General features: G+C 43.3%; 1 protein-coding gene across 1 annotated transcript; it reads left to right on the top strand.

Annotated features, from left to right (window-relative positions):
- The first annotated feature begins 8,788 nt into the window (after positions 1-8,788).
- irx4b (iroquois homeobox 4b) lies at positions 8,789-11,220 on the top strand. The gene is made up of 6 exons (XM_029443487.1): positions 8,789-8,937; positions 9,208-9,396; positions 9,592-9,698; positions 10,009-10,165; positions 10,397-10,550; positions 10,643-11,220. The coding sequence occupies exons 1-6, from the start codon at positions 8,893-8,895 to the stop codon at positions 11,218-11,220; spliced, it is 1,230 nt and encodes a 409-aa protein (XP_029299347.1). The 5' UTR covers positions 8,789-8,892.
- The last annotated feature ends 4,453 nt before the right edge of the window (positions 11,221-15,673 follow it).

Genomic DNA, 15,673 nt, shown 5'->3' with positions numbered 1-15,673 from the left:
TCTTCTTCTTCTTCTTCTTCATCTGGAGGAGAGGCTGGGAGCGGGTAGGCGGAGGATGCGGGGTGGTCTCTGAGGGATGGAGAAGGAGGCTGGGGGAAGGAGATGCGAAGACAGGAGCGGCGGGGAGGCGGCGAGCGGGGGCAGGAGGGAGGTAGAGGAGGCGTCTTAGGGAAGCATAAGGAGGGGCCGGACGGCGGAGGGACGTGTAGTAGCAATGTAGGATCGGGCTTCAGAAGACTAAGGATGAGTACATCGGGGGTATATGGATGACGGCGGAGAAGGAGAGGCGGAGGTACGGATGCGAGTCGTTACTTGAGGATTATTGGAGGGATCGGCGGCTGACGGAGGTAGAGGAGAACCGATTATTTTTAATGTTAGGACGTGTCTCCTTCTTCTTCTCCTCCTCCTTCTCCTTCTTCTCCTCCTTCTTCTTTTTCTCCTTCTTCTCCTTCATCTTCTTCTTCTTCTCCTCCTTCTTCTTCTTCGTCTTCTTCTTCTTCTTCTTCTTCTCCTTTTTCTTCTTCTTCTCCTTCTCCTTCTCCTTCTTCACCTTCTCCTTCATCTTCTCCTCCTTCTTCTTCATCTCCTTCATCTCCTTCTTCTTCTTCTCCTTCTTCTCCTTCATCTCCTTCTTCTTCTTCATCTCCTTCTTCTTCTTCTTCTTCTTCTTCTTCTTCTTCTTCATCTCCTTCTTCTTCTTCTTCTTCTTCTTCTTCTTCTTCTTCTTCATCTCCTTCTTCTTCTTCATCTCCTTCTTCTTCTTCTCCTCCTTCTTCTTCCTGTACGTGAAGTACACGCGGCACGTGTGTGGATGACGTCGTCGTTCACGGTAGAAGAACCAAAGCAGATCATCGTGGACACGGAGGATGTGGAAAGTATGGCCTTCAGTGACCAGCAGGTCAACGTCGTGCAGCATGTGGAGAATGTTGCTCGTGACTCCTGTGAGTGTAAAAAGTTATCCATATCAACTTATGTCATGACATGTCATGACAACTTGTCTTTGCTGTCCCCAAGTGGCCACAGATATCAGTTATTGCAGATATTAGGCCCTAACCGAAGGGGGGAAACTCCTAAAATAACACAACATACCCAAAATGAACGAGGAATAGCTCCTCCTCCATCATGCTGGTCTCCTTTGAAGGTAAGCAGCTGAGGAATACGAATCCATTGACGTAAACCAATTTATATTAGCATTCCAGATTAATTGGACATTCATTAAAGGGAAAGATAATATATCGCCTCGTATATAAACAACATCTTTAAGGCATAATTACCAAGATCCCATTGATAATGATGCAATTGCATATATTCTCCTCCCTTTTACTACGACTCAATTCAAAGAAACAAACCCTAGAATATATTATTTGTGATTCAATGATATCCTTGTCTTCTCCTTGTTGTGACTGTTTACTGGGAGCGTTACTTTAAAACACTGTTTATTTGCATACGGCCGAGTTTCAATTAACATAAATCTCCCAAACACATTGAAATATAACGACTCAGCTCCGTCCTACACAAGCAGATAAATGCAGGATAAGTAATTATTTAGAGACAATCTCTCATTGTTGTCATTTTGTTTGAGGAACTTCTCATTATAATTTATTTTTTAATGAAATTGGTGCAAAGAAACACGTAGAAATGATCTCACCACACGGTGATTTTTATTCTTGACTTGTTTTTTAAAAACACTTTCCGGACTATCTGATGACATCAGATGCACATTACAAGATACGACGAGGATTGCCAGTGTACAGTAAGCAAGAGTGCATAAAATAAAACCCCTCTGCTGTCTCCCCCTGTGTTGATAATGACAGATGGCTCACGGGTCACATATCGTCACAGTGTAATTACACATGAGATGCATGCACACACACTATCATTCTGCGCACACAGTCGCAGAGTAATGTGAGTCCTCATTCATCTGCCCAAGTCGTTTAGGGTAATAGAGCTTAATGGAGTATATTAACCCTGTCCAGCTTGCCTACCCCCTCAGATATATGTGTGTGTGTGTGTTCATGCACGTGCACAGGGAAAGGGGAAACCTGCCAACTGTTTATCTGCAAGAGACACACAGACACACACACTGGGGGAGCAAAGATCTGGTTTCCCACTGTCACAGATGCTTACCCGCCTCTCCATTAGTGATGTGATTGGAGTGGACACGGAAAACCAGCAGCTTCGTTCCCACAGGGGCAATCTGAGGAAATTATTGCCCCCGCTCCTCTCTGGGGAATGTCAGCGCTCCAGCAAGAAGCACTTAATCGACTGCTATCACATGCAACTCTCTGTCAACCGCATAGCATGGGTTTTTGAGTGTTTGCCGTGGATTGATACTTTGTGAAATAGCGTGTGATGATATGTGATCAGTCATGGCACACAGTCAGAGGCTCGGGAGGGATCTCCGGATGTGGAATCAGGAGATCAAGACGCTGGGGAAGTGACAGAGAGATAATAACTGGAGGATGAAGATTGATACAATAGTGAAGATCTTCCGTCTGTGTTTACGCCATTTTTCTGCGTACGAGGAGGAAATCATTTCATATTCTACAAAGAACATTGTAGTATATCATCCTGATGCTAATTCTGTAGGACTGCGACGTACAAATGCTGCTTAAGATGTAGCGGCGCAACATTTGAAACAAACGGCGTTAACTCATCGTTAAGACGCTGGAGGCGGACACAAGTCCTGGGAGGTCCCAGGCAGAGAATGTAACATGACAACCACAGCCGTGTGTGTGTGTGTGTGTGTGTGTGTGTGTGTGCACGCAGACAAGCAAACCTACTGTACTGTCTTTAGTCGGGCGCAAAAGTGTGGGCGACCTTTTCACCCCGGTCAATAACAAAGTGCAAGTTGAGCCCACTGCGCCCTCAGGCTAACACCACACACACACACACACACACACACACACACACACACACACACACACACACACACACACACACACACACACACACACACACACATCTTCTGTACAATGATACGGTTGTAGTTCCCTGAACCACCAGAGGATGGCACCTGAGGTCTAAGCAGTGGTACTGAAGTGAAACACTGGGGACAATGTTTCCCTTTCCATGGCGTTCCCCAATCTGACAATCTGAAGCAGACAACTGGTGTAAAGATCTGAGATTAAAGGTGTTCAATCCTCAGTTTTAAAACATGTCACTTTGTAACTTCCTTTTGAAGGATTGAAGTTCGTTCATGAGGAAATTAAAAAATCACAGAGATAGCAGAAAGTACAAACACTCAACACTTATGTTCTGCAGAACAACGCGCTCCTTAATTAAAAAGAAAACACATTTAAAAACATATTTGAAATCTGAATAAATAACACATTAAAACTTAACACAATTGTACCTATAAGTCAATTTAAAACCATGATTACAAACTACTTCTGTCGTGTGTTTTCTCTTTAAGACTTGTATTTAAATTGTTCTCTCACATTAATGGATAATTATGCATTCAGAATTTGACTAAAAGTACAAAAGCATCAAAATACATTTAAAGTGCTAAAAGTAAAAGTAGTCATTGTGCAGAATGTTTCTCAGAATAATGTATTATAGCATTAGATTATAATTATTGATGTTGCAGCTGGTTAAGGTGAGGCTGATTTTTACTTTATATGTCTTGTATTATTTATCTGAATCTGCAAATAAAGTTTTAAAAAAGGTTATAGTGGGATAAAAAGTACAATATTTGTGTCTGAAATGTACAATGGTCATGATGTTAATAGTAAAAGTACAAGTATCTCAAAATTGTACTTTTATTTGAGTCTCAGAAACCTTAACTGTAAAAAATGGTTAAATACAATGACAATGAATCTGCTCTGTATCTGTCATTACGTTCCCTCAATAATCCCAAATAAGTACATTTCTGTGTGTCCTGAATGTTACAACAAAGGAGGAAGTCAGGTGCCGTGGTATAAAACACGTCCACGTATAACACACGTCCATGTTAGGAGGAGCTGGATACTTTATTTTAATCCAAAACATGATCTTTTCCCAAAACTTAACCAAGTGGTTTTGTGTGTGATGAAGGTGATGAGAGGTCAATGTTGTGTGCATAACGTTTCCGCTGCCCCCAAGTGGCCAACAGAATCGGTTATTGCGGGGTTAATAGGAAGAAGCATTGATTTCGCAATCAATTATAGTTTTTTACACACACTGTGCAGCAGTAGGGTTCGTGTGAACCCCAATAATGATGATAGCAGACGGTCAATAAAGCTGCAAAAAGAGCTGCGCGTCAAAAATAGGAGAGAATAGTTATAAGAGAAGACAGAGAAAATAAACAAACAAAAAAGGAGTGCTAAACAACAAATAAACAGATCAGTGAGAGAGTTGGGATGGGTTAAGAGTGTTTGTTAAAGGCTCTATCGGTCCCTGTGGGCTGAGGCTTGAAGAGCTGAATAATGTATGTCCGCTCCCGGAGTAATGAAGTGGAAGTGATAGAGAGGAATACGGCTGGCCTCCCAGGGCTCAACGCAAACTGTACATACTCTTAAGAGCTGCCTGTAGCCTAAACCGGTCTCCCTCTCTGCCTCTGTCTGTCTTCGTCCACTTCCTTCACGCACACACTGACACGCACGCTCTGCACAGCGGCTAAGAGGGTTAGCTTGTCTCTGTTCCCGTACCCTACATCATTGATGAGGGAGACCAGGGCATTTATAGTATCCCACTCAAGAGTTCAGCGGCTCCAGATCTTCCATGAGGCTCTTATTAGACATGAGCAGAGGATGCAGCAGATAGTATGGCTGTTGCTCAGTGGTCAGACAAGTGCTCGGTGTTGGCAGCCTTGTTTGTGGATCAGTTCGAGCCAGGTTTGCACTTGTACTCGGTGGTGCAATTGTGCTGCTGCTGCTGCTGCTGCTGCTGCTGCTGCAGGGCCGTGTCATGTGGTGATAAGAAAGGCCTACTTTCTTTCCTCATGATCCATTTATTGCCTGTTCTCCTCTGTCATCTCCTCTCTCTCTGAATATCCGGTGGTTACGGAAATGTTACCTTGTGTTCATGTGTCTGATGGGAGTCCTGCATGGACACGACTTTCCTCCTCTTTCTGTTTCACTTTCCTGCAAACCATTCGAACGTGGACGTCGTCTCTCAATTCCACTTGAAACAATGACAAGTGCACTAAATCCTCATCACGATGATATTCGATGGGTTCTGAGGATGCTGCATGAATATCGTTCTTTGACAAGAGTTAGAAGATAAGATACCACAATCATATTTGTTTTTATACAATGCGCTTAACAGCCAGCAGCCACTTAGCTTAGCTTAGCACAACGACTGGAAACAGGTGGAAACAGCTAGCCTTAGCTCTGCCCAAAAGTAACGAAATAGGGTTAGGCTAACCCTAACCATAACCCTCAATAAACTGGAGGAACAATGGCTGCAAAGATACCAACTCTGGCAGTTTCATCTAAGAAAAAAACAACATTAACGCTGTTAATTCAGTTGATTTTAAAGGACCTATACACAGTTTGATTGTCTCACTTGATAACACACTGCTCCACATAATCACCACAACAACAGTGATTAATGTAGCGCTCCTATGTATCCCAATATTGTGAAGTTTTGCTGCTCTTCCCGCTCTGTTTCAGCGATTAAACACACGTGAGCTTTAAAAGCTCCTGTCACTTTTTTGATAGAGCAAAGCCAACTGAATGTTATAGCAAAGGAGGAAGTCAAGTCCACACTGGGAGGAGGTGGGTGGGTGGGTTCAACAGATACGAGAGTGAATTGAAGTGTATTTCTCGAACCTTTTTCCGTTAATTATTATGTTTACCAGGAGACTATTCTCAGAACTATTTCCTCTCCACTCTGACGGAGACTTCTTCACCCAAAAGAGCCTCGAGAAACAATAAAGTCTTTCTTCAAGGTGAAATAGCCAGAACCGAGACGAAGGCTCAAAAAGCATCTACATGTTAAACAGTGATTAAAGTTGCATAGATTTCAGACTTTAAGGTAGAAAATATTCAAATGCGGCGCACTGTGATTGAAAGAACTTGTGATTGGAGTTGTTTGGCCCTCTGTTGCAAACACTTTGTGCACCTAGCCCTCCTCCTCCTCGCACATTAACATGCTTCTATCATTAACCCCCATGCCCCACCTACTGCATAATAGCTGGAGCTGGATGCAGGAAGGAGAGAATGTGTTCTCTTTTTCCCCCCTTTCTTTAGGAGCATCTTGAATGAATTATTGATGTTCGGGGAGCTGGATCAGAAAGATATAATCACGGTCTAACGAACGCAGAGCCTTAAGAAATATATACTGGAGGAATGCCATCAATTTCTAAACACATCATATATTAATATATAAGCAGTGCACTGAATATTCAAAAAGAGGGAAATAATATAATCTATGCCACTCCGTGCAATGCATGCTTTGTGTTCATCCTTTTCACGCAGGGAGAAGGTAACAAAAGGTTGAACCCACCTCTGCGTGCATCTCTACCTCACCACTTATTCTCCCCGTGAACTATATGAAACCAAGATTAAACACCGCCATGTCCGTTGTCAGCGGCTAAACAAATTGCCATTCTCTGTGAGTGACATGTGTTTTGTGTGAAGACGTGCAACACCGGCGCAAAGTGATAACTTAATTTCCATGCTTTGAGCACAGATGAGGGAGAGACAGTTGGTCCGTGTTCAGTATATGAGCACCTTTCATGGGACAAATGGAATGTCAATCAAGCGTCGGTACACAGATGCCGTTCCCCGGTGGGGCCAGAGATGCTTTCTGGTGATGCAGCTCTGTTGTTACAGCTCTACTCTGGGTGCACTGGGAATATTGTGTCCTTTTACCCCTCGCTCCATCTCAGATCCCCTGGCTATTAACGATTCCTTCTGCTCCCTAAGTTTGCCTCTTTGGGCTTCCCCTCTTTTCCACAATCTTCAACGTTGGGTTTCTTGCAAGTGTTATTTCTGACCTGACTCTCCTTTTGTGTCTTATTGCTTCTTTCTGTCCGTAACCTCTCATGGATGTCACTTTTTTATTCTCCTTTCCTTTTCCGCCAATATAAGGGACTGTACAGAAATTATTAGGGAGAGGAAGGGAGGGGGAGTCACTCTCATATTTCATTTTATATAAAAAGAAAAAAATGTATTTGGACATATAATACATAATACACGACCCCCAAATATCTAAAAACTATATATTTATGGAAGACATGACAAAGACCACAGAAGGCGTGAACGTTGTCCCAATCTGCGACCCTGTCTCCTAGAAAAAAACTTTATTTACAACTAATCTGCAACATGTACGTTTTTTATATGGAAGAAACTGTGTTGATACTAAACGTATCAGTAAAAGTTTCATTGGTTTTCCGCCATAATATCCAAGCGTGTAATACAATATCCATTTTTACTGACACATGCATTATTGAACTTATGTTGAGGCACTCACAGCTGTTGGTTAAGGTTAGGAAAATATTGTGGTTGGGTTTAATGAAGGAAAAGTTCAAAATGACTTGAGACACAAGATGTTTCTTCACATTTAACCACAATCTGTCCCTCGTGTGAACTAAAGTGCTTTTGCTTTACGGTGGTCTGGATGCAAACTCCACATTTGTGCAGCGTTTTTTTTTTTACTCTGAACGTAATCCAGCGATTATCTTTATGACCATAATGTAATTGGGAAAATAATTTAGTACAACCTGTGGACCACGGTGTGTGTGAATCTTTTGGGTCATGTGCAATGTTTCTATTTGTATTTGTAAATCAGATTTGTTGCTGAAATATTTTAAAGCAGCCTAACCTCCGTTGACCTTACACAACAGCTTCATACGGTCCCTAACTCCTTCCCCCTCTGTCTCTTATCATCCTATAATCTTTCATTTCTGACACTTTGGCACCAAAATATCCAATTATATTTTGAACACTACAAACTCCTCTAACATCCCCCCCCCCCCCCCCCTCCGTGCACTTGCCCTTCATCCTCCCCTACTTATAAAAAATAAATAAAAATCTTAAGGTGGATTGAGGAGAAATGAGAGAAATGTTTCCACTTCGCAGGACGGCTTAAGACTCTGTTATTAAAAACACGACAAGCCATTCAGTTGGTAAAGGTGCTTACTCAAGGGAACGCACAGAGTGTTTATTCTTTGATTAATTTGCTTGAAGGAGACCTGAAATCTCCCCACTCATGAATATGTGGATGACAAGGAGATTTCTCCGTGGTGACAAGTTATCTAAACTACAGGGCAAAACGATTATGCTAATATCAGGTTGTAGTCATCAATCATGTTGTGTCAATGAGGTGTCAAGACATCACGTTCCTGATCCCCCCTCTGGCCATAGCACTGTGTGTACGTGTGCATGTTTGTGTTTGGAAAGGAAAATTGATCACATTCTCGTTACGCCTGGGGATTGTTGGAGGGGTTGCATTTGCGCTTGCGTGGAGCTTTTCTCCTGGATAAGAGTTGAAAGAAAACTGGGAGGGGATTAATTAGGTGAGTTTCTTCATCTTGATATGAACACCGGGCTAAAACACGCGCGCACACACACCCACACACACACACACACACACACAGAGTCCGGGCTGACGTCAGAGAGACGCGCCTTAAAACCAAAGAGCGCATCACAGGGAGATGCATGGTTTGATCACACACACTTTGGATTGTAAAATAGCGGGGGATACAGTAGAAGCTGCAGCCGCTCGTGGAACGAACTGAAAGGGAAACCAAGAAGTTACTTTTAAAGGCTGTTCATCGTGGTGCGTAAAATGAAAGTGGTGCGTAAATGTCTGCGCTGTAGATGATATGCACATTTTTTTTAAACTGAAAAGTTGACTGGAAAACTAAGCAGTGCACTAGCGTCAGAGGAAAAGGTGTACACTTGGCACGGATGCTGTTGGATATTGCGCCGAGTCTGCGCTCCTGCTTTTGATCTTATTTGAGCCATGGCTTACTCTCAGCTGGGATACTCCTACTCCACCACACCACAGGTACAGTCAATATTTTAACAGTTGTTTCTCCTTAAAGTTATTGTAGATGACAGATGTTTGTTATCTTGTATTTGTATTTTTATTTTAGAAATAACTCAAATCAATCAAATTAGACTTGTACTGTAGAGATTATTATTTATTTCCTGTGATGTACTTAATACACTTCTTTTAAAATTAGTTTTCCGCTGTGTGGAATGACCTTTTAATAACGTGCTCACTCATAATGTCACGAGACAAATAACGTTCATTTTTGCAATTTTCTCGCCAAAGTTTCTGATGACCTCCAGCTCTCTGGCCGGTTGTCTTGAGCCGGGAACGCCTTCTCCACACCCGGTGCTGCGCTCCCCGGGCCACCAGCTCACCTCTGGCACCGGCATCGGAGTCTACAGCGGAACTTATCCAAAGAGCCAAGGTTACTATAACACCTGCACCAGCGACGCCACCGCGCTCTATTCCAGAGTGAGTTCCACATTTCACTTAAACTTCATTATTGTCATGTTTCTTTTTTTAAGACTGCACATTTTCTACAAAGATATGTGAATGTTATACTAATCTGAGATGGTAAACAAGGTCATCTCAGGCTCATGAGTGTTAATTCATGTGGAAATGTATTTTGGGAATATATTATCTTCATTTATGTGCCAATATTTTCAGGGGCCACTAGATCCCAAAGACGGAGCTGCATCAGTGGGGACATCTCAGACTCCTGCCTACTATCCTTATGAATACACACTTGGACAATATCCATACGACAGATACGGGTAAGTCAAAGAGTGCTTTTATTGCACTGAAATGAAACTGTAATATCTTCACTCCACTTAGGACTGCAGACTCTCTGAAGAAAAATATTTCTAGTGACTGTAGCACGTTTGTAGTGGCTTCATATTCTTTTATGTCTTGGCATCATTCAAAGTATTACACTCTTATGGTCTCTGCTACATCTTTAATGTGTGATTTAAAGTCAATCGTTACCCATATATTCTGAAGGCTTTTCCTTTTAGCAAAAGCAATTCACTTATTTTTGGTGCGACGATAGCTAAATATGATTCTGATTGTCACCGTTTGGCCCAGGTATTCCTGCTCTGACGGCGCTTCCCGTCGTAAAAACGCCACCCGAGAGACCACCAGCACGCTGAAGGCTTGGCTGCAGGAACACCAGAAGAACCCCTACCCCACAAAGGGAGAGAAGATCATGCTCGCTATCATCACCAGGATGACCCTTACACAGGTAGCGTTCAGTAAAATATTATAGATTTAAAGGCTGAACTTTAGTTGCCTAATAATCTTTGTGTTGTTTATCTTAAATCCATTTCTGGTAGCATTGCATGGTTTCTCCTTCTTTGTGTTGGCTTTGCTTATTTGACACTTTCTCTTACTTTCTCTTCACTGCTGTTTGATATCATATTCTTATTTTCTGTTCCTCTCTAACCTGCATACCCTCCCTCCCTCCCTCCCTCAGGTGTCTACGTGGTTTGCCAATGCACGCAGGAGGCTGAAGAAGGAGAACAAGGTGACGTGGTCACCGCGGCCTTGTAAAAGCTCTGACGACCGGGGGTGCGACGATGACAGCGATGAAGCCGAGAAGCCACTTAAAAATGACAAAGACCTTCCTGGTAAGCGAGGCCCCCTTTAATCAACCTGTCAACACGTTCCGCTTGTTTAGCGTGCACAGACTTAGTGTTATCTGTATGGTTCACTATTGCAGATCAACAGTGTGCAGACCTGCAGAGCGACCTTGAGGACTTCGACCTGCTGGAGTCGGACGGTTCTGACTGTGAACCGAAGCCACAGTTCCTACCTGAGGACAGTGACGCAAACACAGACGTCCCACATGGGCGTCTCACACACAACCCTGACCCCCTGCACCGAAAAGACAGATTGTCCCCAGACTGCCCCAAACTCACACCGGTCCAACAGCAAAACAATGCCTTCTATCCTAATCCAGACCCTCGTGGTACAGACACCAAGCCGAAGATCTGGTCCATCGCTCACACTGCTGTGTCATTGGACGGCAGCTTGCAGCCAGAATACCCTCCCTGCATGCTGTCGTCGACCGGGTCCTCCTCTCCGGGGTATCCATCAAGTATGGCCCTAACCAAGGCAGACAGGGAACAGGAGTCGCCTGTCGCCACGCTCAGAGAATGGGTGGATGGAGTTTTCCATGGTCCTCCGTTCCAACAGCCCAAACCAGTTGACGTGTGGAAAGGCTTAAATGACGGCGTGATGGACAGCAGAAGAGCCGGACAGTCCTTTGAACTTATTAGGTCTACGTCATCTTTGTAGTCCGACCGACACGTCATCAACGGATTATTTCAAAGACTAATTGGACTTAAATACAAGAAGTCTATATTTTGTTGTTGTGACTTGAACAATTGATCGTTCGCTAAGCACCACCACCCCCCCTCCTTAGTTACTGTTTCAACGTCTGTCAAGCTTTCCATTCTCACACAGCACATACGCAGTTTACAACGGTGGCAGATTTTCCTTCAACATGTTTGCTAGGCTAATTGTTTTAAATAATTGGTCCTTGATTCCACAAGTAGAAGAAAACCATGTTGGCCAATAACCATCGCTTTTGCCATCCGAATTGCCAAATACCAGATTCCATTAGCTCTATCGTGCTAATTATGCTAACGTTAGCTCCATGAGTTTATAAGAAAACCTGCTGACTTTTTAATATTTCCATGTCTCTTAAATATGCACTTGTTGGCTACATACATGCTAGTGAGCTAAACGACTGAGATTCAAGCTTCATGTCGCAGGCAGAAAGTCAGCATATCCTCACTAGTAGATGATCTACGTAGAAGACATTAAAACGACAACTAACCAATGCATCTGGCAAATATAACGCTATCTCAGGTATCGTTGACTCGGGTTGTTTGAGTTTAAACATCCTCATATCCAGTGAAGAGGTGCAAACGTTAGCCAATCCACGTCCACACAATGGGAAAAGGCAAAACTGTGGATGTGGTAGTCGTGTAGCGCACCATTGATATGGTTAATGCAAATGAATGAAATGCTTCTTGGCAGCAGTTCTGAGCAGACAAACGCGGTTTAATCTCATTTATTTCTCAAACTTTTGCTCTCGTGTTTTTTGGTTTTCAAAAGTAAAAGCAGTCGTATTTCTCTTACGACGCTCCCATGTGCATGTGGAGGAATCCAAAGTTTGACAGACTTGCTTGCGCCCAGCTGCGGTTGCTGTGATCGGACAACAGTTATCCGGGTTAGGGGTTTAGCGACCGGTAAATGAACAATGTATGATCTTATTTTGACGGGGCCCCCGACTCTCTTCCAAAACGTACCATGTGTTATGGACCACATCGATGGTCAAATGTCTTTTGAGCAAACAAGTGTCACCACACACGTTCCTGCAGCAAGGTTGTACGGTTCACACACACACACATGGAAATATACAATATTGTACACTTGCACTATAGCCTGCACATGCACTGAGTCACAAAAATAAAAGGTGTATTCCGTAGCATGGCAAAGTTCTCAGAGTGTGCCCTTACATTGGCTGTCCGCTGTGCCGGAACCACCAGTGGTATCAGTTTGGATGATGTAAATGCTGTTTGGGAATAGTGGACTATACCTCTGCATCTTTGGATATGTGTGGGTGTTTGTGTGCATTTGTGTGTGTGTGGGTGTGTGTGTGTGTGTGTGTGTGTGTGTGTGTTTTGAGGGAGTGAAAGGGGGGAAGTGGGTGGTATTCAGCCGTGACTAATGGAAACACACAGAGGAGGGTGCTGCTAAATTGTTAAATCGATGCCACTTCCACCTCGGCTCCAGATATAGCTGCAATCAGCGATGCGTCCCTTTTCATTAGGCGGCTTTTGACTTTGTCAACCTGGGACTGCGAGGAAATCCACCGCGCGCAAAATGCTTCATAAAACCTCTTAAGTAATTTTGAGTAAGTGTCACATCTTTATCCACTTCAGTGAGTTTTTCATACAACCAATAATAATAAACATTCATTGAAATAAACAGAGAAATGTGACTGGCATCATTAGGCCTAAATGATTTATAATTTCTTTTATTTCTATCAACTTCAATTATTAAACAAAAACTTCACAAATTTAGCGCTGAAGAAACGTTTCAACCGACACGTTCGGAAACAAAGCGCAAGAAGAAACAGTGAGAAGTTGTTGTGTGGTTTTTTTTTCTTTCACCCCCCCATCTTTCTCGTCCTGTTTTCGATTTAGGAACAGTGATGAAGTATTTATCAGAACAGAGGAGGGATCTTCCTGGGCTTTGTATGGAATTAACCATTTCAGATTAAATAATTCAGGATGAATTCAACCGAGAATTTCATTCTGTTTCTGCCTCATAAATAAGTAAGATTTAGGATGATAAATAATGACATCTGACTTCTTATTTCTGTAAAGTTTTCTTCCTTCCTCTCGCTGTCCGACAGGCTCTCGTTGTGGCAGGCTGAAAATATATCTTTTATGTCTTTTGCTATATAAAACAAAAATCATTTTCTATCTAGGTTAAATGTGCTGGAAGTGATACAATGCTTTTTCTTTTTGGAAATCTTGAAGGTGGATTTCACTTGAAAGGTGGAGGTGGTGGTGTCATGGAGGAGGAGGACTGGCACTCAGAATAAGAGGTTGACCCGGTGCTGAGTGGGGTTAAGAGACATAAAGTTATACATCTTCTCACCTCTCGCTGTTTGAGACTTGTCTCTTGGGCGCAGAACTGCACAAGTACATAAACTGTAAATACACTGCAATTCACTGTCGAGCATTAAATCTCACCGAACCTCTGGTCTTTAGAAAAGAACAATCCCTCCAATCTGTCAGAGTGTTCTGTACAACCATGTGCGTATTTCACTATGTTTACCTTTTCATTTGATCGACAATCTACTAAAATTATTATTTGGATCTCCATCTTAAAGTTAGAGCAAGCTTAAAACACAAACAACAACAGGCCGCGATCACCAACACGAACTTATCATAACGCTGTTTCCTGTTTCCCTGGCAAAATGTAAGTCTGATATTTATTCTCCTTTTTTGACCGCAACTAAGTGCTTATAGATCCTCTACGTCCAGCAGCTGGTTGCAAACTTGTGTAAACATGATGGTGTGAACGATTCATCAGTGAGTTAATTTGAACAAGTAGATTTATATAACGCAAAATACTGTCAAAACTTAGAATGTGACAGATTTGTGGCTGATTTACATGTTATTCATCGTCTCTCTCACCTTCCTCCTCATACTTAGCGTCACCCATCTTCTCTTCTTCCTCTTTTCCTTCACCCCTCCATCTAATTCTCCTCCCCCACGCCCTGTCTCCTCTCCCTCCGTCCGTCCCTTCCCTCCGCGCTCACCTCACCTCTGTCTGCTCTCGACACACAACAGCCACTCAACAGCCAGCCTGACACGGAGGCCTGCTCCCTGGACCATATAATGTGATTAAGCCTCAGTGTGCTGCTGTACGGGTCGGGGAATGTGAGAGCCACTGTTTACTTGTCAGGCTCACACCACCAGCAGTTGTTTGGCCTTTTGTGTCTTATGGGAGAATTGACACAGTATTGATTTTCTGGGATTAATTGTTCATACTATCCACGCCGTGCTCAGTGGCCCGTTTTCTGAATCACCTCTACTTTTTAAAAAGTCAGATGGAATGTCTCAGCACAAAGTACTGACAACTTCAAATTACTCCTCTGCACCCTCCGTCTGACACCTATTTCCTTTCAACACTGTCTGTGCCTCAGTCGCACACTCAAACACACAGACACACTCTGGCGTACATATACACACAGTTCTAAGTCTCTTGCGTCTTGTCACACACACTTTGGTTTCCCGGGGCTATCAAAGTGCTGAGTGCAAACCCTCTCCTCCAAAAAACTGTCACATGTTGCCAGAGGTGTCTCGCTCCCAGCGGTAACCCTCTGAGCTCCTGGCACAAGTACAAGTCATTATTTCCATGGTAAAGGTCAGAAGCTCTGTCACCTGACTCTAAAGTGGAGCTGAATGGAGTCGCCCCGAGACAGTGACCAAAGGTCAGTTTTCTGTTTTGCTTCTCATAAAGTAAGTGTAGATTTGAGGAGGACAGGACTGCTCCCAGATCTGCGTATCAGCCCCTTTTGGTCGCAGTGGCTTCTAGACGAGGAGGTTCAGATAATTGGCTGCAGGGAGCTCCATAATGAGCCTGAGGGTCTGTAATATGACACATCTTCAAGGAGAAATATTTTAATAGGGCAATTACGGCGTCAAGGAATATGTTTTGTGTAGAGTGAGTGATTGTTGTGGGGGGGTGGGGGGGACGGGGGTCGCTGTGTTAAGAAATTCAATGGCATTTAACTCCATTATCTACTGTGTGGCTCAGCAGTGAGGAGACTTTCAATATGATTACAGTCCTATTTGAGCTTATCTTTGTCTGAATGGTCCGAGCAAACAGCGCAGGTCACTTTAGCCTTAAAGGGACAGTTCACCACAAAATCAAAAAGAATATTTGTTTCTCTTACCTGTAGCGATATTTATCAAGCAGATTGTTTTGGGGTGAGTTTCCGAGTGTTGGAGATGTCGGCCTTCTCTCCAGGATAATGGAACTAGATGACACTTTGTCTGTGAAGCAACAGCAACGCCCTATCCCGAAATCATGACTCTGTTTCTCAGGATAACCCACAGAACTTGTTGTGAGCAATTTCATGCAGGAACTATTTTCTGTCTACCGAACTACACCAGCCAACCGTATCAGCGTGCATGCAGGAAGCGTGCATCTACTAGAGAGA

The sequence above is a fragment of the Cottoperca gobio genome, chromosome 11 (genome assembly GCF_900634415.1).
Source record: "Cottoperca gobio chromosome 11, fCotGob3.1, whole genome shotgun sequence".
Classification (NCBI taxonomy): domain Eukaryota; kingdom Metazoa; phylum Chordata; class Actinopteri; order Perciformes; family Bovichtidae; genus Cottoperca; species Cottoperca gobio.
The sequence above is the reverse complement of the archived record's forward strand: the minus strand, read 5'-3'. Positions and strand labels throughout refer to the sequence as shown.